The 25962-nt window shown below is 37.4% G+C and overlaps 1 protein-coding gene across 6 annotated transcripts in view; it reads left to right on the plus strand.

The window, feature by feature from the left end:
• The window catches only part of SPATS2 (spermatogenesis associated serine rich 2), a 150622-nt gene that overhangs the window by 87181 nt on the left and 37479 nt on the right, over positions 1-25962 (plus strand). For 5 of the 6 annotated variants that reach the window (XM_047866659.1, XM_047866662.1, XM_047866661.1 and 2 more), the window contains 2 exons: positions 20710-20789; positions 25113-25221. In XM_047866659.1, coding sequence (XP_047722615.1) covers positions 20710-20789; positions 25113-25221 — 189 coding nt within the window. Of the gene's footprint in view, positions 1-9254; positions 9316-20709; positions 20790-25112; positions 25222-25962 lie in introns of those variants that run through there. The other variant, XM_047866657.1, reaches the window with a different exon arrangement.

The raw sequence follows: 25962 nt of genomic DNA on the forward strand, positions 1-25962 counted from the left end.
GTGCATTTAGAACATTTTCAAAAATTCTACTGGCCATAAAGCAAATTGCCACAATTTTTAGAGAAAATCATATAGCTTGTTTTTTTACTACAGTGCATTTAAGCTAGTCATCCAAAAGTTAGTTAGAAAATCTTCAAATATTTGAGTATTAAGAAATATACTCCTAAATAACAGTTGGATCAAAAACAGAAATCAAAATGAAATTAGAAAATGCTTTAAACAGAGCAATAATAGAAATTTGTATACAAAAACCTGTAACATGCAGCTAAAATCATGCTTAGAGGGAATTTTAATTTTTTTTAGCTTTAAATGTATATATCAGAAAGGAAGATAGGCTACAAATCAGTGAGCTAGGTTCTAAGGAAGTTAGGAAAAGAACAGAAAATTAAATCCCCTCCAAAATGTAGAAGAAACTAAATAAAATGATCCATGAATAATGGGATTCCAGTATTTATGATATTTGTCCCTTTTTCCTGCTTTGTTGTAGTTATTAGACCTCCAGTTGTCTAGAAGTAATGAAGCAGAAGAGTTAACTATGTGAGGTGATGAATGTGTTAATTGTTTTGATCTTGGTCACTATTCCAACAGTACACATGTATATCAGCTCATCACGTTGTATACTTTATATATAATCATATTTGTCAATTATTTCTCTGTGAGGTTGGAAGGAAAAAAAGTAACAAAGCAAGCATTTTTGTTTTGTTTTCTGGTCTCAAAGGAAAAGGTCTTAATATTCACCATTATGTTGATGATTGCTCTATGTTTTTTGTAGATACCCTATGTAGAAAGCCCACAAGAGCTTAAACTACTAGAATTAGTGATTTGAACAGTGTTGCTGGGTATAAAATCATCCCACAAAAATCGATCATACCTGTTTATACCAGCAATAAATCATTAGAAAGTGAAATTTAAAAACAGATGCGATTACACTTGTACCAAAAGTATAACATGGAAATAAATTTAATAAAGGATGTATAAGAACACTATTAAAAAATGATAAAGCATTGGGGCACCTGGGTGGTTCAGTCAGTTAAGTGTCCGACTTTGGCTCAGGTCATGATCTCACGGTTTGTGGGTTTGAGCTCTGCGCCAGGTTCTGTGCTGACAGCTCAGAGCCTGGAGCCTGCTTTGGATTCTGTGTTTCCCTCTCCCTCTGTCCCTCCCCTGCTTGCATTCTGTTTCTCTGTCTCTCTAAAATAAACATTTTTAAAAAATGATAAAGCATCATTGGAAGAAATGGAAGAACACTTAAATAGAAGGGTATACCATATTTATGGATTGGAAGCCTCAATATTTTGAAGATAACTGTCCTTCAAAATGGATTCATAGATTTAATGCAATCCTTATAAAGGCCCCAACATTATTTTTATTGAGTTTACTTTTTTTCTTAATCTCTATATCCAGTGTGGAGCTTGAACTCACAACCCCAAGATCAAGAGTTGCATGCTCTTCCAACTGAACCAGCCAGATGCCCCTCCCCCAACATTATTTTTTATGCAGCTTGACAAAGTGATTCTGAAATTTATATGATAATACAAAGGGCCAAGAATAGCTGAAGGATTCTTAACAGCAAGGTCAGAGAACTCACTGAATCCAATTAAGACTTACTGTAAAGCTACAGTAATTAAGACAGTATGGTTTTCAGAGTACAGATCTTTTACCTCTTTAGTTAGGTTTATTCCTAGGTATCTTATTTTTTGTGTGTGCAGTTGTAAATGGGATTAATTCCTTGATTTCTTTTTTCTGCTCCTTCATTATTTGTGTTTAGAAATGCAACAGATACCTGCATGTTGATTTTATATCCTGCAACTTTGCTGGGTTCATGTATTAGTTGTAACAATTTTTTGGTGGAGTCTTTTGGGTTTTCTACATAGAGTATCATGTCATCTGCAAATAGTGAAAGTTTGATTTCTTCCTTGCCAATTTGTATGCCCTTTATTTCTTTTTGTTGTCTGATTGTTGAGGCTAAGACTTTAGTACTGTTAAATAGTAATGGTGAGAGTGGGCATCCTTATCTTGTTCCTCACTGTAGGGAAAGGCCCTTAGTTTGTCTCCATTGAGGATGATATTAGCTGTGGGCCTTTCTTATATGGCCTTTATGATGTTGAGTTATGTCCCATATATCCCTACTTTGTTGAGAGTTTTTATCAAGAATGGATGCTGTATTTTGCCACATGTTTTTACTGCATCTTTTGACAGGATCATACGATTCTTACCCATTTTTTAAATTTATGTGGTGTATCATGTTGATTGATTTGTGGATATTGAACCAGCCCTGCAGCCCAGGAATAAATCCCACTTGATCATGGTGAATAATTCTTTTAATGTACTGTTGAATTTGATTTGTTAGTATCTTGTTGAGAATTTTTACATACGGTTTATCAGGGAATATTGGCCTGTAATTCTCCTTTTTAGTGGGGTCTTTGTCTGGTTTTGGAATCAAGGTAACACTGGCCTCATGGAATGCATTTGGAAGTTTTCCTTACATTTCTAGTTTTTTGGAACAGTTTGAGAAGAATAGGTATTAACTCTTCTTTAAATGTCTGGTAGAATTCCCTTGGGAAGCCATCCGGCCCAGGATTCTTGTTTGTTGGGAGATTTTTAATTACTGATTCAATTTCTTTGCTGGTCTTAGGTCTGTTCAACTTTTCTCTTTCTTCTTGTTTCAATTTTGGTAGTGTGTGAGTTTCTAGGAATTTGTCTGTTTTTTAAAATGTTTGTTTATTTTTGAGAGAGAGAGAGAGAGAGTGTGCAAGTAGGATGGGTCAGAGAGAGAGGGAGACACAGAATCCTAAGCAGGCTACAGGCTTTGAGCTGTCAGTATAGAGCCCAGCACAGGCTTGAACCTTAAGAACTGTGAGATCATGACCTCAGCTGAAGTCGGAAGGTTCCCCCAAGCACTGGGTATTGTATGTAAGTGATGAATCACTGAATTCTACTCCTGAAACCAATATTGCACTGTATGTTAACTAACTAAAATTTGAAATTAAAAAAAAAAAAAAGACAATATGGTATTACCAGTAAGATGGAAATATGGACAAATGAAACAGAGAGCCCAGAAACGGAGCTATTCATATATGGAGATTTTATTTGAAAAGTAGTACTGTAGGCCTTGAGGAAAAGATGATCTTGTTTCAATTAGATCTGAGACATTTGGAAATCCATATGGAAAAAATACAACTCTGTTCCTTACTTACTTCATGCCTGTAAATCAATTCCAGGGTTTAGATTATAGATCTAAATGTGAAAGGTAAAACAATAAAGCTTATAAATGTAATTTAGAAGAGTATCTTCATGGGCTCAGAAAAGGAAGGACTCTTTCCTTTTTAAACTTTTTTCCTCAATAGTGTTTTTTAAATGTTTTAATAGATTATGTGTTTTAGAGAAGGTTTAGGTTTACAGCAAAATTAGCAGAAGGTACAGATTTCCCCTATACCTCCTACCCCCACACATACCCTCCCCCGTTATCCATATCCTCCACTACAGTGACACATATGTTACAATTGGTAAACTTACATAGACACATCATTGTCACCTAAAGTCTGTAGTTTACATTAGGATTCTCTCTTGGTGTAGTATATTCTTTGGATTTGGACAAATGAATAATGACCTGTATCCACTATTACAGGGTCATATAGAGTAGTTTCACTGCTCTAAAAATCCTGTGTGCTCTGCTTTTTAATCTTTCATTCCACTTAGCCCCTGACAACTACTGATCCTTTTACTGTCACTCTAGTTTTGCCTTTTCCAGAATGTCATATAGCTGTAATCATACAGGATGTAGCCTTTTCGCATTGACTTATTTCACTTAGTAATATGCATTTAAGGTTGTTTCATGTCTTTTCATGACTTGTTAGCTAATTTCTTTTTAGCACTGAATAATATTCTTTTGTCTGAATCTATCATAGTTTATCCATTCACCATCATAGTTTATCCAAGGACCTCTTGGAATTTTGGGCAATTTTGAATAGAGTTGCTATAAACATTCATATACAGGTTTTTATGTGGGCATGTTTTCAGCTCCTTTGAGTAAATACCAAAAAGATTGATTGCTGGATTGCATGGTAAGTTTTTAAAGAAACTGCCAAACTGTTTTCCAAAGTGCCTGTACCATTTTGCATTTTTACCAGCAATGAATGGGAGTTCCTGTTGTTCCACATCCTTGCCAGCATTTGGTGTTGTCGGTGTTCTGGATTTGGACCATTCTAAGAGATGTATAGTAGCATCTTGTTTTAATCTATATTTCCTTCATGACCTGTGATGAGGAGCATCTTTGCCATCTGGCTTGTTTGCCATCTGTATATCTTCTTTGGTGAGGTGTCTCTTAAGGCCTTGGTCCATGTTTAAATTGTATTGTTTCTTATTGTTGAGTTTTAAGAGTTCTTTGTATATTTTGAGTAACAGCACTTTATCAGATGTCTTCTGCAAATATTTTCTCCCAGTCTGTGGCTTGTCTTTTCATTCTCTTGACAATGTCTTCTGCAGATCAGAAAGTTTTAATTTTAATGAAGTCCAGCTTATCAATTATTCCTTTCATGGATTGTGCCTTTGGTGTTGCATCTAAAAAGTCCCTGCAACACCCAAGGTTATCTAGACTTTCTCTTATATTATCTTCTAGTTTTATAGTATTACAGTTTACACTTAGGTCTGTGATCCATTTGGTGTTAATATTTGTAAAGAATGTAAAGTGTGTCTAGATTTTTTTTTTTTTTTTTGCATGTGGATGTCTGGTTGTTCTAGCACCATGTTGAAAAGACTTCCTTAAGGTCCAATGTATTGCCTTTGCTCCCTTGTCAAAAATCTATGTTGGTCTATTTCTGGCTCTCTATATTCTGTTCCATTGTTTGTTTGTTTGTCTGTTTTCTTTCACCAATACTATACTGCTTTGATTACTGTAGCTTTGTTTTTTTAATGCTTATTTTTGAGAGAGAGCATGAGTGGGGGAGGGGCAGAAAGAGAGGGGGACAGAGGATCCCAAGCAGCCTCTGTACTGACAGCGGGGAGCCCGATTTGGGGTTCGAACTCACAAACCATGAGATCATGACCTGAGCTGAAGTCAGTCGCTTAACTGACTGAGCCACCCAGGCTCCCTGATTATTGTAGCTTTATAATATGTTTTGAATTTATGTAGTGTCATATCTTCAGCATTATTCTCCTTCAATATTGTGTTGACTATTCTGTGTCTTTTGCCTCTCCATATAAACTTTAGAATCATTTTATCAATATCCACAAAATAAATTGCTGGCATTTTGATTGGGATTGTATATAATCTATAGACCAAGTTGGAAGGAACTGACATCTTGTCAATGTTGAGTCTTCCTATCTACAAAGATAGAATAGCTCTCCTTTTATTTAGTTCTTTCTTTTTTTTCCTCAGGATTTTATTGTTTTCCTCATATATGTCTTATGCATACTTTGTTAGTTTTATATGTAAGTATTTTACTTTGGGGGGTGGTAACATAAATGGTATTGTGTTTTTAATTTCACATTCAAAAAACTTGTTTATTGCTTTGATATGAGAAAGCAGTTGACTTTTGTATATTGACCTTGTATCCTGCAACCTTGCTATAATCACTTAAAAGTTCCAGGACTTTTTAATAACATTTATTTTCTTTTAATTTGTTTTTGAAATTTTTAAGCTTATAAAAGTAGACTAATACAGTGAACCCCCAAATACTCATGACTCAGGTACAGTAATTAACACATGGCCAATCTTTTTTGTCTGTACTTCCACCCACCCTCAGTGGATTTTTTTTTATGTTTATTTATTTTTGGGAGACAGACAGAGTGCAAGCAGGGGAGGGGCAGATAGAGAGGGAGACACAGAATCCGAAGCAGGCTCCAGGCTCTGAGCTGTCAGCACAGAGCCTGAAGTGGGGCCCGAACCCACAAAGCATGGGATCATGAGCTGGGTTGAAGTTGGACCCTCAACCGAGTGAGCCACCCAGATGCCCCCTCAGTGGACTATTTTGAAGCAAGTCTCAAACATTATCTCAGGGAAAGAGTTTTTAAATAGACCTGAAAAGCACTAATCATAAGTGGCATAAAAACAGACACATAAATCAATGAAACAGAATAGAAAACCCAGAAATGGACCCACAAATGTATGGCCAACTAATCTTTGACAGAGCAGAAAAGAATATCCAATACTGGAAAAAAATAACAGTCTTATCAGCAAATGGTGTTGGGAAAACTGGACGGCAACATGCAGAAGAATGAACCTGGACCACTTTCTTACTCCATACACAAAAATAAACTCAAAATGGATGAAAGACCTAAAGGTAAGACAGGAAACTATCAAAATCCTACAGGAGAAAAGAGACAACAACCTCTATGACCTCGGCTGCAGCAACTTCTTACTAGACATGTCTCCAGAGACAAGAGAAACAAAAGCAAAAATGAAGTATTAAGACCTCACCAGGTAAAAAGCTTCTGCACAGCGAAGGAACAGTGAACCAAACTAAAAGGCAACTGATGGAATGAGAGAAGATATATGCAAATGACATATCAAATAAAGGGTTAGTATACAAAATCTGTAAAGAACTTATCAAACTCAGCAGCCAAAAAACAATCCAATGAAGAAATGGGCAAAACACATGAACAGACACTTTTCCAAAGACGACATCCAGATGGCTAACATACATGAAAAACTGCTTAACATCACTCATCATCAGGGAGATACAAATCAAAAGCACAGTGAATGAGATGCCACCTCACACGTGTCAGAGTTGCTAAAATGAACAACTCAGGAAACGACAGATGTTGATGAGGATGCAGAGAAAGGGGAAACTTTTTGCCCTGTGAGTGGGAATGCAAACTGGTGCTGCCACTCTAGGAAACAGTATGGAGGTTCCTCAAAAAAATTAGATAGAGCTACCCTGTGACCCAGCAATTGCACCACTAGGTATTATCCAAAGGAGACAAAAATACAGATTTGAAGGGGCACATGCACCCCATTGTTTATAGCAGCACTTTCAACAATAGCCAAATTATGGAAAGAGCCCCAGATGTACATCGACTGATGAATGGATAAAGATTTGGTATAAATATACAATGGAATATTACTCAGTGATCAAAGAGAATGAAATCTTGCCATTTGCAACAATGTGGATAGAGCTAGAATGTATTATGCTAAGTTAAATAAATCAGTAAGAGAAAGATATCATATGATTTCAATCATATGTGGAATTTAAGAAACAAAACAGATGAAGGGCACCTGGGTAGCTCAGTCGGTTAAGCGTCCGACTTTGGCTCAGGTCATGATCTCATTGTTTATGAGTTCAAGCCCCACATAAGGCTCTGTTGGACAGCCTAGAGCCTGCTTCAGATTCCACGTCTCCCTTTCACTTTGCCCCTTCCCTGCTTGCATTCTGTGTGTATCCCTCTCTCTCTCAAAAATAAACATTAAAAAAAGAAAAAGGAAACAAAATAGATGAACATAAGGGAAGGAAAGGAAGAATAAGATAAAAAGAGAGAAGGAGGCAAACCATAAGAGACTCTTACATACAGAGAATAAACTGAGGGTTGCTGGAAGGGTGTTGGTGGAGGAATGGGCTAACTGGGTACTAAGGAGGGCATTTGTTGGGATGAGCACTGGGTGTTATATATAAGGGATGAATCACTAAATTCTCCTGAAATCAGAAAAATAAAAATAAATAAATGAGTGGCGCCTGGGTGGCTCAGTCGGTTAAGCGTCCGACTTCAGCTCAGGTCATGATCTTGCGGTCCGTGGGTTCGAGCCCTGCATTGGGCTCTGTGCTGACAGCTCAGAGCCTGGAGCCTGTTTCGGATTCTGTGTCTGCCTCTTTCTCTGACCCTCCCCTGTTCATGTTGTCTCTCTCTCTCTGTCTCAAAAATAAATGTTAAAATATTTTTTAAAAATAAATAAATAAATCAATGAAACAATCATAAAGGGAAAGAATGTCAATGCATTATTACATTAAAATTAAGAACTATTCATTGAAAGGGGCATTTAGGAGAGCTAACAGGCAAGACACAGAATGGGAGAAGAAATTTGTATCATGTTTAAATCATTTAAACATGATACAGAGAAAAAGACCATTCTTCCTCCAAATACAGGGCATTAGTAGGCATTGTCAGGAGAGAGAATAACAAAATGGCTAATAACATACGTGAGGGCACTCATTCTTTTTAGAAATAAGTGAGGGGCACCTGGGTGGCTCAGTTGGTTAAGCATCTGACTTCAGCTCAGGTCATGATCTCATGGTTTGTGGGTTCAGGCACTGCATCAGGCTCTGTGCTCACAGCACAGAGCCTGCCTTGGATCCCCTGTCCCCTCTCTTCCCCTCCCCTGCTCGCCCTATCTCCCTCCTTCCCTCCTTCCCCCCCCCCCATCTCTTTCTCCTGTCAAAAATAAACAAACATTAAAAAATATTAAAAAAAGATGGGGCGCCTGGGTGTCTCAGTCAGTTAAATGTCTGACTTCGGCTCAGGTCATGATCTCACAGTTTGTGAGTTCGAGCCCCGCATCGGGCTCTGTGCTGACAGCATGGAGCCTGGAACCTGCCTCAGATTCTGTGTCTCCCTCTCTTTCTCTGCTCCTCCCCCACTCGTACTTTGTCTCTCTCTCAAAAATAAATAAACATAAAAGAAATAAAAATAAAGTAAAAAGAAATGAAATAAAAATTGAAACAAGATACTACTTCTCTTTGTACTGGAATGGCTACAATTAAAAAAAAGATTAACAATACCAAGAATGTGAGTCTGTGGAGTAATAGAAACTTTCAAAAACTGCTAGTGGAAGTTTAAATTGGTACAGCTACTTTGAGAAGCTGTTTGACATATATACTAGAATTGAAGATGTGCATACCTTATGACTTAGTTCTGTTTTTGAGTATTCAACAGCAATTCATTCCCAGGTCCCCAGGAGGTTTGTACAAGAATATTCAAAACAGCATTATTTGTATTGGCCAAAAACTAGCAGCAAGCCAATTGTCTATCATTTGTCTAGTAAACAGCCGAACTGTTCACCATTTGTCCATCAGTTGTTTAGTGGAATAGATAAATCAACAATGGCATAATCATACAATGAAATAAATGTTCAAGGAAAATGAACAAACTACATTTGTTTGCAAAAACATGCATGAATCTTACAAACACAGTGTTGAGCGAAACAACCCGCGGCACCAAAAATAAAATACACACAGAATTATTCCTTTTATAGATAAAACTATACAATAATATTTAGGTGTGTCTTCTTCAGTGATACCAGCTATGAAGAAAAGTTTGGAGAATCATGCCTTTGGTGAATGGTGAGAGACAATAATGGAAGGATACATAAGGAAAACTTCTGGGGTACTGGCAGTTTTATTTCTCTAACCTGGGTAGTAGTATTTGAGTGTTTGTGATAAATTATCAAGCTGTGATACTTCATGTGTGTGTGTGTGCACTGTAAATGTGTTATATTTCGCAATAAAGTATTTTTTAAAGATGTTTTATTAGGACAGAATGGGCCTAAACAAGTGTGTTATGTAGGTAATGTGTGTCTTAAACCTTCACAAGTATAACACTTAAAAGCGAGTGTCTACCTTGTGGTAATTATAACAATTATGTGGATATAGAAATATTTATAATCAAAGTAGATAATTGATTCATAATTTTTGCGGTTTAGGAAAGAAGAAACATTTAATTCTTATTTGCATAAAGGTTAATGAGTAAAGAGTGACAGATTTGCAGTGCTGTGGTTTTAGGAGAAAGGATATTGTTTTGTTGGAGACAGAGCATGAAATTAGGGTTACTTGTTCATTTCTGTACCTTGAAGCACAGGGGATGGGCTGCGTTGGAAAGGGAAGATATTCATTGTTCTACGGTGCTAGAAGGAACATCCAAACCAAAGTATTTTACAGTGACAAAAGAATATCTCTCAGATCTAAACTGAAATTAGAGGGGCGCCTGGGTGGCTGAGTTGATTAAACATCTGACTTCGGCTTAGGTCATGATCTCATGGTTTGTGGGTTCAAACCCGGGTCGGGCTCTGTGCTGACAGCTCAGAGCCTGGAGTCTGTGTTGCCCCACTCTCTCTGCCCCTCTGCCACTTGTGCGCGCGCTCTCTCTGTCGCTCTCAAGAATAAACATGAATTTAAAAAAAATTTTTTTTTAGACTGAAATTAGGGGTGCCTGATTGGCTCAGTTGGTTAAGTATCTGGCCCTTGATTTGGGCTCATGTCATGATCTCATGGTTTGTGACATGAAGCCCTGCATCAGGCTCTGCCTCACAGCATGGAGCCTGCTTAGGAGTCTCTCTTTCCCTCTTTCTCTGCCCCTCCCCAGCTTGTGCTTATGTGCATTCTCTCAAAATAAATAAATAAAAAATAAACTTTAGTTCTATATATGAAATGAAACACACAGTTTAAAAAAAATATTTCCGGGGCGCCTGGGTGGCGCAGTCGGTTAAGCATCGACTCCAGCCAGGTCACGATCTCGCGGTCCGTGAGTTCGAGCCCCGCGTCGGGCTCTGGGCTGATGGCTCAGAGCCTGGAGCCTGTTTCCGATTCTGTGTCTCCCTCTCTCTCTGCCCCTCCCCCGTTCATGCTCTGTCTCTCTCTGTCCCAAAAAATAAATGTTGAAAAAATAAATAAATAAATAAATAAATAAATAAATAAATAAATAAAATATTTCCTTCTCACTCTCCTTCAGATTCAGCATTTCTACCAGCTAGTCTGTACTGAGCTTAGTAATTGAAGATTTCTTTGACTTTTAAATATCATAGTTCTTAAATGTTTTGATTTCATTGAGTTACTGGAATTGAGTTTCTTTCCTGAGATAGCTGGTAGAATTCTTGAGAATCTGAAGAACAGTGAGGAGTAGGAACTAATTTTTTTTAAAAAAATAGTGCGTTCAGGGGCACCTGGGTGGCTCAGTCAGTTAAGCATCCAACTCTTGATTTCAGCTCAGGTCATGATCTTGAGGTTGATAGGAACAGGCTGTGCATTGGGCTCTGCGTTGGCAGTGTGGAGCCTACTTAGGACTCTCTCTCTGTCTCTCTCTCTCTGTCTCTCTGTCTCTCTCTCTCTTTCTCTCTCTCTCTGTCCCTCTCACACTTAAAATAAGTAAATAAATAAACATTCAAAAAAAATAGTGCACTGGGTGTCTCAGTCGATTAAGCATCTGACTCTTGATTTCAGCTCAGGTCATGATCTCGCAGTTTGTAAGTTTGAGCCCCGCATCCAGCTCTGTGCTGACAGTGCAAAGCCTGCTTGGGATTCCCTTTCTCTGCCCTACCCTCCCCTGCCCCCCCCCCCCCAAATAAATAAATAAAAAAATAGCGCATTCAGTTCATCCAATCTACCTTAAACCCAGAACTATGGCATATATTGTATAACAACTAGGAGTTAATAATCTTACTAGAGAAATTTTATTGAAATCTACAAATGAGGGTTTGACTTGTAAGAGAGACTGAAAATACACCCTTAGTAGCCAAAACTATGTTTTTCTTCAGACTTAAGTGAACAACTCACACAGAGGCATTTTATACAACTTGATTCATTTGCAAACTGATTTTCTGGTTTTTAGATTATCCAGATTCCTTGATTTCTCTTTTTTCCCCTGTTTTTACTGGCTATCCATCTTTTAGCCACATCACAATTTATTTTTCCCTTTCCCCAAAGGCAAGGAGAGATTAGCCAATAGAAACATAAAACTCATGACAGTTTTTCTCACTACTTAGAAGTAAAGATTTAACTAAGTATTTAATTTTTATTCTATTTTAGTGTCCCATTCCATTGAAAAGTCTGAAAGTTGGCTGTAAGATGTCATAGTAGTCATCATGTGGCTTCATAATTTTTTAAGTAACTGAATTCATGTAAACCTTGGAACTACATACAAGATTTTGTGAATAAGACATTAGCTCAGAGATGATCTAGAATCAGCAAAGAATGTATAGTTGATCTTAGTAATCGAAGATTTGTGTCTTTTATTTTTAATTTTTTTTTTTTTTTAGAGCGAGTGGAGAGGGGCAGAAGGAGAGAGAGAGAATCCCAAGCAGGCTCCGTGCTCAGCACACTGCCTAATGTGGGGCTTGGTGCCACAACCCTAGGATCATGACCTGAGCCAAAATCAAGAGTCAGACACTTAACCAACTGAGCCATTCAGGCGCCCCTGTTTGTGTTCTTTAAAAAAAAAAAAATCACAGTTCTCAAATGCTTTATTCTTTTAATTTATGAAATTGAGGGTTTTTTCCTGGAAAAGCTGTAGAATTCCTCAGACTCTGTAGGGCAGTAATGAGTAGGAAAGAACTTTTTTTTTTTTTTAATTTTTTTTTCAACATTTATTTATTTTTGGGACAGAGAGAGACAGAGCATGAACGGGGGAGGGGCAGAGAGAGAAGGAGACACAGAATCGGAAACAGGCTCCAGGCTCTGAGCCATCAGCCCAGAGCCCGACGCGGGGCTCGAACTCACAGACCGCGAGATCGTGACCTGGCTGAAGTCGGATGCTTAACCGACTGCGCCACCCAGGCGCCCCAGGAAAGAACTTTTTTTAAAGCTATGCATTTCATTTCATATGTGGGAGAACTAATTCCAAACTAATGAAAGGTGGCATTGAGACAGAAGAGGTGGGGCATTAAAATAAATATCATTGCCTCCTGGCTATTCTCTAGGGTATATTACTGAGAAGGTTTTGGAAAGGTGGACAGAATTTCCTATTCAATCACAATTCATAGAGAAATTGACAGAATTATTATTAGAACCAGTAAACCTTTTAAATAATGAGAACCTCAAGAATCCTTGTTAACTTAAAAAATAGAAGTTTATTCTAGGGGCGCCTGGGTAGCTTATTTGGTTAAGCATCCAATTCTTGACTTTGGCTCTGGTTATGATCTCACTGTGAGTTCGAGCCCTGTGTTGGGCTTTGTGCTGACAGCAGGGAGCCTGCTTGGTGTGTGCGCTCCCTCTCTAAATTTTTTTTTTTTTTTACATTTATTTATTCTTGAGAGACAGAGCACAAGCAGGGGAGGGGCAGAGAGGGAGGGAGACACAGAATCCAAAGCAGGCTCAGGCTCTGAGCTGTCTGCACAGAGCCCGACATGGGGCTCAAACCCACGAACCGTGAGTTCATGACCTGAGCTGAAGTGGGACGCTTAACGGATTAAGCCACCCAGGCGCCCCTGCTCCCTCTCTCTGAATGAATGAATGAATGAATGAATGAATGAATGAAGCTTGTTCTGTTGCACTTGATGGAAACCTAGGAAAATCTAGTGGTAAGAGTAAGGTAGGATTTAATTGTTCATTTGTGTCGTTAATAAAAACTCTGATTTTCTAGCAAGCTTTACCTGGAAAAATCAAAACTAATTCTAGAAGTTTGTAAATTTCACAGTGTAGTCTCTTTGTCTTGTAAAAAGCAGCACAATATCCTTCAGAATGTAGTTGAAGAAGCACTCAAAGGAACAAAGTAAAAAAATTTAAACAGTCGTTAAGACTATATGATAAATGAAGGAGAAATAGGGAAATATAAGTCTGCTTTCTTCCATTGAACACCCACTTAGCAGATTGACTGGTAGTTGAAGTGTGGATTTTTCAGAACCTGTAAACCATAGCAGTAGTCATCTGAGATGCCTGGAAAGGCCAGTTGATGAGACTGTAAGTCTATATCCTTGCAACCTACTGTGTTCAGGTTGCAAAGATTTTTGTATTTGGCCACTGACAACCGAGATGGAAGTTTCTTAAATAACTTTTAAAGAACTAAATATAAAAAAGTGTTAGCATTCCAGAAGGCTATAACAGTACTCCATAGTAGAATTACTTAAAGCAGACTAGACATCTTTAAAAATGGCATTTTGACATAGTTGTTTTTCTAAATTTCCCATTTAGGATTTGCTCCTCTTCCAAGCTTGATTTTTCATCACTTACACATTCTCTTTATCTTTTTTTTTTTTAAATGTTTATTTATTTTTGAGAGAGAGACAGAGTGCAAGCAGGGCAGGGCCAGAGAGAGAAAAAGAGAGAGCGAGAGAGAGAGTGAGAGACAGAGTCCAAAGCAGGCTCCAGGCTCTGAGCTGTCAACACAGAGCCTGATGTGGGGCTCAAACTCACAGACTGCAAGAACATGACCTGAGCCGAAGTCAGACGCTTAACTGACTGAGCCACCCAGGTGCCCCATCTTTATCTTTTATATATGCCTTTTTTCTTACCAAAACAGTCATAATTCTTCCAAGCTTAGGTGGTAAATTGGCAGAAGAGAAAATTGACCTAGGAAATTGAAGTTGGTGGCCTCTTCAGTTTTGAGGTTGTGAATATACCCTAGGCTTCATAGCTAGTCATGTCTGTGACAATTACTTTCTTTTATTTGCAGTCACATTTATATAATATAATTCCTGTTCCCATATTTGTAATTAGTGCACAAGAAGAAACTGTGAATTCTATCTGCCATTTTATTGGTGATTTATACGTGGACTATTTTCAAAATTGGCATGAGAAAAAAATTTCAAAACACTGGTTGTTTTCTTTTAGGTGATTGAATGTAGGCTGTGTTCAGGCTAAAGGAGAACTTTAGGTTATTTAACTGTTTGTGAGATACACTTCTGTAAGAATTCACACTTAAACTCTTGAGTCTACCTTTAAATTTTTTTAATTTTTGATTTTTTTTTTTTTTTTAGAGAGTATGTGTGTGATCATGCAAGCAGGGGAGGGGACAGTGGAGGGGAGAGAGAGAGAATCCCAAACAGGCTTCATGCTCAGTGTGGAGCCTGATGCAGGGCTTAATCCCATGACCCTGGGATCATGCATGACCTGAGCCGGAATCAAGAATCAGACATTCAACCCAACCGAGTCACCTAGGCGCCCCTACTTTTCAATTTTTAAGAGGAAGCTGATCTAGTTTGAGAAAATATGACAAGTGATCATCACCCTTGTTAGGTAATCTGTGCATCCAGGCTTTCTTCCTGTGGGCTTATCTGCATTTAATCGGAAGATCTTACCTCTGTGGCCTCTCTTTGATCGTGGTGAAATATGAATAATTTTGTTATCCCCTTTGTTTTATGCATGTGTAAGGAATATCAGTGAGTAATAACAAGAATCTGAGATCCATAGAAGAAAGGTGATATACCAAGGTACTGTTAAAATAATGGCAACTTGATAACTAGTGTGTGGTGAGTTACAGCACTAATGTATAGCATTACGTTTGGAGTCTGTCCTTGGTTCTGCTGTAGGTTTCTCATTGTGTGAGTTTGGGTGAGAAATGATACCATGACTGATTTTCTTATCATTGTAAAATTAAAGTATTCTGGGAGGTATTATAATTCCCTCCCAGATGTTTCTCTTCACTTGTCAGAAGGGATAATAGAGTAATTTACCATCATCTATATTAATGGAAAAACATAATCTAAAATCGTAAGTTTTTGTTGAATTCAAAGATACAAATTCGGTAGTTTCTGTAAGAATCCTTAGACTTATTCCATACCTGGCTTTGAGCCCCTTCTATGCTTCTCTCTACACACACACACACACACACACACACACACACACACAGGAATATTATTCAGTATTAAAAACAAAGGAGGGCGCCTGGGTGGCTCAGTTGGTTAAACATCCGACTTCAGCTCATGTCATGATCTCGAGGTTCATGAGTTTGAGCCCTACATTGAACCCCACATCAAGCCCCACATCGGACTCCACGCTGACCGTGCAAAGCCTGCTTGGGATTCTTTCTGCTTCTCCCCCACTTGTGCTGTCTCTCTCTCAAAATAAATCCACTTCAAAAAAGGAAGGAAATTCTGACAGGGGAATATCATTTAGCCATAAAAAGAAGTAAATCTTGGGGCACCTGGGTGGCGCAGTCGGTTAAGCGTCCGACTTCAGCCAGGTCACGATCTCGCGGTCCGTGAGTTCAAGCCCCGCGTCAGGCTCTGGGCTGATGGCTCAGAGCCTGGAGCCTGTTTCTGATTCTGTGTCTCCCTCTCTCTCTGCCCCTCCCCCGTTCATGCTCTGTCTCTCTCTGTCCCAAAAATAAAAAAAAAATAAAAAAAAAAAAAAGAAGTAAATCTTGCCATTTGTGACAATGTGGATTGAGGGTATTATGCCAAGTGAATAAGTCAGAGAAAGAAAATATCATATGATCTCACTTATATGTGATATCTTAAAAAAAAAAAAGAAAAAAAAAAGAAAACAAACTTGTAGATAAAGAGAACAGATTGATGGTTATGGGGAGGGGATTTAGGATGGGGAGTGAAATGGGTAAAGGGGGTCAAAAAGTACAGACATCCAATTATAAAAAAATCCTAGGGATATAATGTACAGCATGGTAACTCTAGTTAATAGTCTTGCATATTTGTAGGTTGCTAAGAGAGTTAATCATAAGAGTTCTTGTCACAAATATTTTGTAGGTATGTATGGTGACAAATGTTAACTAGATTTATTGTGGTGATCATTTCAAAATATATATAAATAGCGACCCATTACATTGTACACCTGAAACTAATATAGTGTTTTATATATATGTCAATTATACCTCAATTTAAGAAAACTTGTTCAAGTTTGGTATGATGCATGGTATAATCAGACTCAGATATTTCTGTGTAATCCTCAGTGCTTAAAATGACTTTTGCCTGATTTTTGAAGCCAGCAAAAACAATAATACCAAAGCCTGCATTATTTACAAATATGTCAGTGACCCTGTAAATAACATACTTTATCCAAAATGTTCCTAAATATATGCTATTTGAAATAATTCCAAGAAACTTCAAAGGTGGTCCCTGATAGAGTGAAATAAATGGTAAGAAACCTTAGTCTTAAGAATTCCTTGTATCCTTTATGAGTCTTATGTGAGACTTACGAGTCTTGTGCATTTTCTTTAAAAATTTATTTCTTGCAGAGTATACATACACACTTTGCTATCAAAGAATAGATAGCAAAGGATGAGATCCTGCCTGATTTCCTACTGGTGGAATTAAGTAAATCTTAAGCTTTCTTTGCATGAAAAAATAAGAGAATTGTTAAATATTGTTGATGGGAACTAAAAATGACTTTATCTATAATGCTGAGGGGCACTTAAGCTCCAGTTCATGGAGGCAGGGTTTTGAGTGTACTTGAGTTGTTGGTTGTTAAAAGAGGCAATATTAGCTGATGAGTAGGCAAGTTAAGATGTTAAATTATTGCTTTTTAGTTTTGGTGAACTTATGATTTAGAATGTAAATATGAACTTGGCATTTATAACTTGGGAGACTGCCCTGTATGGTGCACTACCGCAACAGCTCTCTTGCCCTCCGGCTTCTAGTTGGGTTAGATCAGTAGGCAACACATGCGGGCGATCAGAGACAGGGAGATCAGTGAGGTAGTGGTATTTATTTCCCAATCTTTTCCTGAGGGGGTTACTATGGGCTTACCTTGTCTTTTGACCAAAGATCTTGGCTATAGTCCTCTGGCCCTCTCCATACCAGATGAAACAAAGATGAAAGAGCCTTGTGTCTCTGGCTTCCAGTAATTGCTTTCTCCTTATACCTCTTTATTTATTTATTTTTTAATGTTTATTTCTGAGACAGAGAGAGAGCATGAGTGGGAGAGGGGCTTAGAGAGAGGGAGACACAGAATCAGAAGCAGGCTCCAGGCTCTGAGCTGTCAGCACAGAGCCTGATGTGGGGCTTGAACTCACAGACCTCGAGATCATGACCTGAGCCGAAGTCGGTCACTCAACCGACTGAGCCACCCAGGCGCCCCTCCTTACACCTCTTTAAAACCTCAGAGTAACAGTGTAGATTATTGTTATTAGCCAAGGGTACTGCACTGTATCTTTTGGTTTCCCCACTCCTTACTGGCACCTTTGAAAACAGTCCCTTTATTAAACTCTCCTCAGATTCCCCAATTTGAGTGTGCCATTTGTTTCTTCTTGGGATCCTGGCTGCTTTATGTATTTTTAATCATTATCCTAACTGGTATGTATGCCAGACAAACCCTAATAATACTTATGCTAATTGGTGGGGAGGGGCAATAGCTGAAGGTGTTTACAGAAATACTCTTTATTTGCCTTGTACTTTGTCTCATCTAATGTGTTGTTAAAGGAAAAAAATCCCTATTTTGCACCTGGGTGGCCCAGTCAGTTTGGTTAAGTGTCTGACTCTTGATATCAGTTCAGATCCTGATCTTGATCAAGCCTGCATTGGGCTTCATTCTGAGCGTGGAGACTTCTTGGGATTTTCTCTCCCTCTCTCTCTCTCTGCCCCTCCCTCACACCCAAGAGCACATTCTCTTTCTCAGAATAAATAAGTAATCGTTAAAAAAAAAAAGGAAAAAATAAAGTGTTAGATGATGTATATAAGAAGTTAGTAATACTAATAGTTCATTTAAATATAGGCCCCAAAATGCTGTTTTTCATTCACTCTACCCTCATTTTCTTAAAAGAAGTTGATGGTGTGATTCTTTAATAAGATTATCGATGTCCTTTGTATCATCTCATTGCTTATTAATATGTCTTTGGAGGAGAGTATTTATAACTTCCAAGTTAAATCATTTGACTAACCTATAGCAGTTGAGTAAGTTGCTGGGATAGTATTTTGACCGCATAGGATTTTCATCTTTATATACTGTGTTTCTTTTCAGTTAATAAAGATAATTGAGAATTAACCATATTATGTAGTCATCTAGAAAACTCAGGCTTAAACACTGAGTTTGTGGTAAGTGCAACCTAATTTTTAACTTAAGTAACAGTCTCAAAACTGCCAGTATTACAGAAGTTAAATCTAAATTAATTCATGGTTTTATTGGTAATTGGCAAGCATAGTTTTTCTTGGAATGACATTGACTCTATTCATATCCTCTTTTCCACTTCTGGTACCAAAATGCTGTTATCATTCTACCTTATGAATTACCAGTCTTCCATAGGAATTAGGAAGTATTTGAAAACCAGGATTAAGCTGTAAAAGAGTTTATTCATTTTTTATTTGAAGTATATCTGACACACAGTGTTTGTTACATTAGTTTCAGGTGTACAGCATAGCGATTTGACAAGTCTATATATGATGCTGTGCTCACCACAAGTGTGGCTGCCATCTGTCACCATGCAATGCTATTACAGTACCATTGACTATATGCTTTACCTTTTATCCCTGAAAAGAGGCTTTAATTAAAACACATCTATAATCATAGCAAAAGAATTTGGAAAGTGTACTAAAATATTACTGTATTTTTTATACTCCATCTTAATTCTGTTTGGGCTGCTGTGATAGACTGGGTAGCTTATAAACAACAGAAATTTACTTCTTACAGTTTGGGAAGCTGGAAGTGTGAGATTAGAGTGCCAGCATGGTTGAGTGAGGGCCCTCTTCTGGGTCATAGACTACTTCTCATTGTGTCCTCCTATGGTAGCAGGGGCTGGAAAGCTCTGTGGGGTCTCTTCTACAAGAGCACTAATCCCATCATGAGAGTCCACTCTCGTGACCTATTCACCTCTCAAAGGCCCCACCTGCTAACACCATAACACCATTATATAACACTAACACTTAAGGAATTCAGCGTATGAATTTAGTGCTATGTGTAGGTGGGGCGGGGGGTGCGGTGAGTAGCAGCAGGAGAGATGCATACAAACATTTAGACCATAGCCGCCTCTTTTCTCAAAATTTCTCCTTTTACTTTGTTGAAATTCTAACTCCCAAGCTACTCCCAAGTATGGTGCATGGATCAGCAATGTTGATACTACCTTAGAGTATAAATCTCAGGTGACAAGCCAAACTAGTGAATCAGAACCTGCATTTTTAAAAATTTATTTACTTTGAGAGAGAGCACACACACTCGAGTGGGGAGGGGCAGAGAAACAGGGAGAAAGAGAATGTCAAGCAGACTCCGTGCTGTCATCGCAGAGCCAGTGTGGGGCTTGCAAACTGTGAGATTGTGACTTGAGTCGAAATCAAGAGTCGGATGCTTAACCAGCTGAGCCACCCAGGCGCCCTAGAACCTGCATTTGAACCTAAGTTTCCCCAGATAAGTATCCACATCAGAATTTGGGAAGCATTCTAACCATTTCCTGCCATTGCATCTCATTAGATTAAAACCAGGTTGTCAAGTGTTAAGGCTGAGGTAATTCATTGATTACGTAGTCACTGGTAAAGAAACTGACTAAATTTGCAGATCACCTTTTCTTTATAAGCACAGGGAAGCCAAACTCTTTTCTGTAATCAGTTTGCGCTGAATTTTCCCGTATTGTGCTGGTAGTGTAAACTCAGGTACGTTGCTTCATCAAGCACTGTGTTGGGGATACAAACATGAATGTATTCAGGGATTTGTAGTCTAAGAACATGATATGTGTAGTGCAGTCTAGAAGATGGAAATTAGTTTCATGTATTGTTATTAACAGTGGTACAGAAGCTCTCAGGCTCACTCACAGTTTCAGATTCATTAGTGTCAAATTTTACAGTGGGGAACTATTTACTTGCCACATTTTAAAAGGGCCTTTTAAATTAAGATAGGATAGTTAAAGATATCAAGGATTACTGGACAGTCTAATATAGTTGATGTATTTAGTGTTTTTCTCAAGCTCTTGGCAGTTTCAGTTAAATCAGATTTTATAATTTTAACCCAAATGAAGTTATATATATATATATATATATGTGTGTGTGTGTGTGTGTGTATAATAGAATTTGCAAAATAACAAAACTAAGTTGTTGTTAATTGTTTATGGGAGGAAATCAGCTGGTATGGTTTGGGGATGGATCACATATTAGTTTTGGATCATGTTGAATATATTTTTTCCTTCTTATTCTTTCAGATACATCAGGATTCATTTTTGATTTGCAGTCCAACACTGTACTGGCCCAAGGAGGAGCTTTTGAGAACATGAAAGAGAAGGTATGACTACTTACTGTGGATAGTAAGCTTGAATGTCACAGTAAAATTTAGGTACTAATACAATCAGTGGCTACACAAACTCATTTAGAAAGTGAAATATGATTTTCTTTGCATAACTAATATCACAAATATTAGTTAATATTATAACAAATAATACTTATGGCTAAGTGTGTATCTCATTTGGCAACATTCTTCAAGGAACAACTTGAATAGAATCTTTCATTTGGAGAGGATTTTTTTTTTAATTTTTTTTTAATGTTTGTGTGTGTGTGTGTGTGTGTGTGTGTGTGTGTGTGTGTGTATGTGAGAGAGAGAGAGAGAGAGAGAGAGAGAGAGAGAGAGAGAGAGAGAGAGAGAGAATGAGCAGGGGAAGGGCAGAGAGGGAGGAAGACACAGAATCCGAAGCAGGCTCCAGATCTCCATGCTGTCAATACACAGGGCTCAAGCTCACGAACTGTTGAGATCATGACCTGGGCCAAAGTCAGAAACTTAACCAACTGAGCTACCCAGGTGCCCCTGATTTGGAGAGGATTCTTAACTCCAGGAGAGTTTAGTGCAAGAAGATAAATAGCTCTTCCAAGTAATATTCCTATGGAAGAAAACCAAGTGTTTTTAGTAATATAGCCCTTAATGAGTTTTATTGAGAAAAACATAAGATAAAAGCTTTATTGCTTTCTCTGTCTTATTAAGAAAAGTATATTGTTGATTATAGAGTCATAGATATAAACACTTTCATATTTTAGGTTATCAGAATCTTACCTTATCATTGTATCTAAGTTTTGCCTACAGTTCATTTTATAGTGATCAGTACTAAGTATTTTGCTCATCTCAAAAATGTATATTACAAATTAGCCCTCTTTGGATTACACATTATATACCTTCCCATTTCTATGGTTTTAAACCTTATCATTGTTCAGTAAGCCTGAAACAAACAAACAAAAAAGGGTAGGATGATATGAAAGCAAGTATACTAAAAAGACTTAGGTTGTAATACAGACTCTGCTTATTACTTAGACAAGATACTTTACTTCTCTTCATATATAAAAGTACTTCCTTTTCAAGCAATATGGTTGACTGAAGAACCTGAAAACATTCCTGTTATAAAATACCTAGAAATACAGAATGAAAAGTAACATACATGATTTAAAAATGCATAGCATAGGGGCACCTGGGTGGCTTAGTTGGTTAAGCATCCAACTTCAGCTCAGGTCATGATCTTGCGGTTCATGGTTTTGAGCCCCACATTGGGTTCTGTGCTGACAGCTCAGAGCCTGGAGCCTGCTTCAGATTCTATGTCTCCCTCTCTCTCTGCCCCTACTCTGCTCATGCTCTGTCTTTCAAAAATAAATTAAAACATAAATACATACATACATACATACATAAGCATACAAATTTAAAAAATGCATAGCCCAACACAAAAAAGTTAAGGAAATTCCTGGGGACAAAAAATATAGAGGGCATTAAAAACCAGCGTGTTAAGCCTGAGCTAGGTAACTGTGAAACATTTTGCCAGTGTCAGTAACAAATGGGTTTTACCACTCAGGGCCCCAAGGCTTGTCCTAGGTTAGGAATTGGAGCTAAGATCTTACATGAAATTGAGATCCTAAAAATATTTCACCTTTAGGGAAAGGGTGAACTAGAACAAATCTTCCCACTGACTTCTGAACACAATATTCTTACTATGCATGTTTAAGAGGGATATTTCAAAAAACAAAGAGGGACGTCTGCGTGGCTCAGTGAGTTAAGCATCTGCCTCAATTTTGGCTTAGGTCACGATATCACAATTCACTAGTTTGAGCTTGGGGTTGGGCTGTGCACTGACAACACGTGCACAGAGCCTGCTTGGAATTCTGTCTCCTTTCTCTGCCCCTCCCCTGCTTGTGCTCTCTCTCAAAAATAAACAGACTTTTAAAAATATACAAAAGGATTGAAAATAAATCTTAAATTGTGTGTTTTATCATTATTAACATTATATTGTAGTTCATTAATATTATTTTTCAATATTATAGAATAAAGCAAATTAGTAAATAATTTAATGTTTTTAGGACCTGAAACAGCATACAGAGAAGAGAGATATGTTTAAAATTATATAAGAAAAAACCTTTTAATGTTATGTTTGAATTGAAAGTATTATTTTGAATTCAAGTTGTAAAAAATGAAATCTCCTAACTCTATCCACTGAAAAAAATCTAGAAATAATGACTCCCCAGTAACAATAAACATACCTAGCTCTTAGATACTGGTTTCTAACTACTGCTGACTACCAAAAAGAGCCAGGTCTTCTTGGAGAAGTAGCCAATTTCACATTTTGCAGTGAGACAAGAAATGAAAATTAGAAGGATTGGAAAGAAAGAAAAAAATGGTTGTTATTTGTAGACCATACTATTATTTTCTATCTACATACACAAGCTAAGAAAGTTAGAAATTATAATAATTCATCAAATTCTTTTAATTCATTTAATTGCTAGGTATTAAATTGATATACCAAAAGGAAAACAGAATAGCAGTTGTAAATGGTGTATTTTTTATCTCCAATCTCCCAGAGTGGAGGTGGGTGGGAGGAGAATGGATGAAATAGATAAAGGGGATTAAGAGTACGCTTATCTTGATAAGCATTAAGAAATGTACAGAATCATTGAATCATTATGTTCTATACCTGAAACTAATATAACACTGTATGTTAATTATACTTGAATTTAAAAAAAAATCCTTAGGAATAAGTCTGACAAAATTGGCATATCTATTTCTTTTTTAGTTTATTTGTTCATTTTGAGAGAGAGAGAGGAAGAGGGAGGGAGAGAGAGAGACAGAGAGGAGGGAGAGGGTGAGGGAGGGAATCCCAAGCAGGCTCCATAGTGTCCATGCAGAGCCCAGTGTGGGGCTCAGACTCACAAACCATGAGATCGTGACCTAAGCTGAAACCAAGAGTTGGACGGTTAAGTGACTGAGTCACCCAGACACCCTGGCATATCTGTTTTAAAGAACATTTTGGCATTATGTCATGAATTTGTAGATGCTCTGATATTCAGGAATTCTAGTGGTTTTATACAATAGAGACCTTCTCTCATTGTTCCAAGAAGATATGATTTTTTTTTCTTTTTTTTAATTGCTTACAATGTGATAAACATTGTTTTAGGCACTGAAGAATCAGCAGCAAATTAGCATAGGAATATTCATTCCAGCATTTTTCATAACAGCCAAATATTGGAAACAATGTAAGTGCCCATCAACAGAATGAATAAATTGGCTATATTCATACAATGGAAATGCTGTGTAACGGTTCAAATAAATAAAAGATGCATTTATCAACACACACAAAAATCTAAAAAAACAATGTTATATGAAAAAAGCGAATTGCATATACACATGTATGATAATATTTATGTAAGGCAAACAATAGTATATATTACCTATGATATATACATACATCATAAAAGTGCAAAAACACGTATCAGAATAAAACCAAATTCAAGGCAGAAAATCTCTGTGAAGAGGAGGGAGATGGGATTTATGAGGGACTTCATGGGGGCCTCAGTTGCCATCTATTTTATTTTATTAAGCTGATTATCATGTAGTGAATGTCCATTATGTTTTGTATGCCTGAAACAGTTTATAATAAATTATCCTTATAGTGTTATTATATAATTAAATGATATGAAGTAAAAATGTTTTTGAGGGGTGCCTGGGTGGCTTAGTTGGTTAAATGTCGACTTTGGCTCAGGTCATGATCTCGCAGTTTGTGAGTTCGAGCCCCGTGTCGGACTCTGTGCTGACAGCGCAGAGCCTGGAGCCTACTTTGGATTCTGTATCTGTCTGTCTGTCTGTCTGTCTCTCTCTCTGCCCCTCCCCCGCTTGCGCTTCTTCTCTGTCTCAAAAATAAATAAAGACATTAAAAAAATAAATTCTGAATTATTAAAAAAAAGTTTTTGAAAAGTGCTACTAAAAAATCTAAGTTGTTACTGTTGGTGGCTCATTAAACTATTTACCTTTCTCCACAGTATGCTGAGATGAGGAAATGTTGATGCTAAATTAATACCTGATACCTAATTAAACCACCCTTTCTTGAAATAAAATCTGGCACATACCTTCTATTTCTAGAAATGTTCTGCTTTTCTAAGTTTTGAAATTAATTTTCTGTGTGCTCTTATCGTTCATCTGTTAATCATTTTCAGTGAGATGGTTGTATGTACTCTCACTGTCACTAAAGAGTGATACATACTGTTAAACATGAAACATCACTTTTTCTTTTATTTTCTATAATAGGCATCAGTTGCCAATTGACGAACTGATGTTAGAATTAAATAACCCTGTCATCTTTTCCAGATAAATGCAGTGCGTGCAATAGTTCCCAATAAGAGCAACAATGAAATCATCCTGGTTTTGCAGCACTTTGATAATTGTGTGGACAAAACAGTACAAGCGTTCATGGAAGGTAATCCTAACTCCGTTTTTTAATAAGTTTGTATTTGTTCAAATAGACGTTGCTTCAAACTTCTATTAACATTCGTTCAGCAATCTGATGTTTTATAGATGATATAGCAAACCCCAGGATAACATAATGTACCATGCCATTTTTTTTAAAGATATCTCTTAAAGATACCTCTTTCAGCCCTAGAAGTATCATTCATAAGCTATGTGATATCTTAGAATAAAAGACAAGCTGAGAAAATGCCATCATTTTACTCAAAATGTTCTCTGTTGGTTTTAAGAACAAATAGTATGGCTAGTGGTATAAGGTACTTGATTGGAATTGGGTTGAATAAGAATTTAAGAACCTCTTAGTGACAAAGCAGTGATCCAGCAGCCCAGCAACAGATGTCAAATTTAAGGACTCCACATTCTCTTCCAGGCTGCTATGCCATTTAGTGTGGTTCCTGCAAATGATTCAAATGTAAGGGTTTGAGTTTCCTTGTCTGACATATGGAAGATTGGTGGGGTTAGCCAAGGCTTCAGTTTATAGAGTTGAGGAGTGTTTTATAAACTTCTTTCCACATAATTTGTTTTGAGAAAAACTTTGCTTGAAGCTGTTGCTTCGTTAAATATCAACGTCAGATTAGGTCTCCCTGTTTCTATTGTCCTGAATTTGTCAGTGTAGAATAAACAGACCCAAATACCGTAAGGTTTTTCTTTATCATCATCTGTTTTCTTTATAATGTTAGTATTTGGGTCTAGA

The sequence above is a fragment of the Prionailurus viverrinus genome, chromosome B4 (assembly GCF_022837055.1).
Source record: "Prionailurus viverrinus isolate Anna chromosome B4, UM_Priviv_1.0, whole genome shotgun sequence".
NCBI lineage: Eukaryota > Metazoa > Chordata > Mammalia > Carnivora > Felidae > Prionailurus > Prionailurus viverrinus.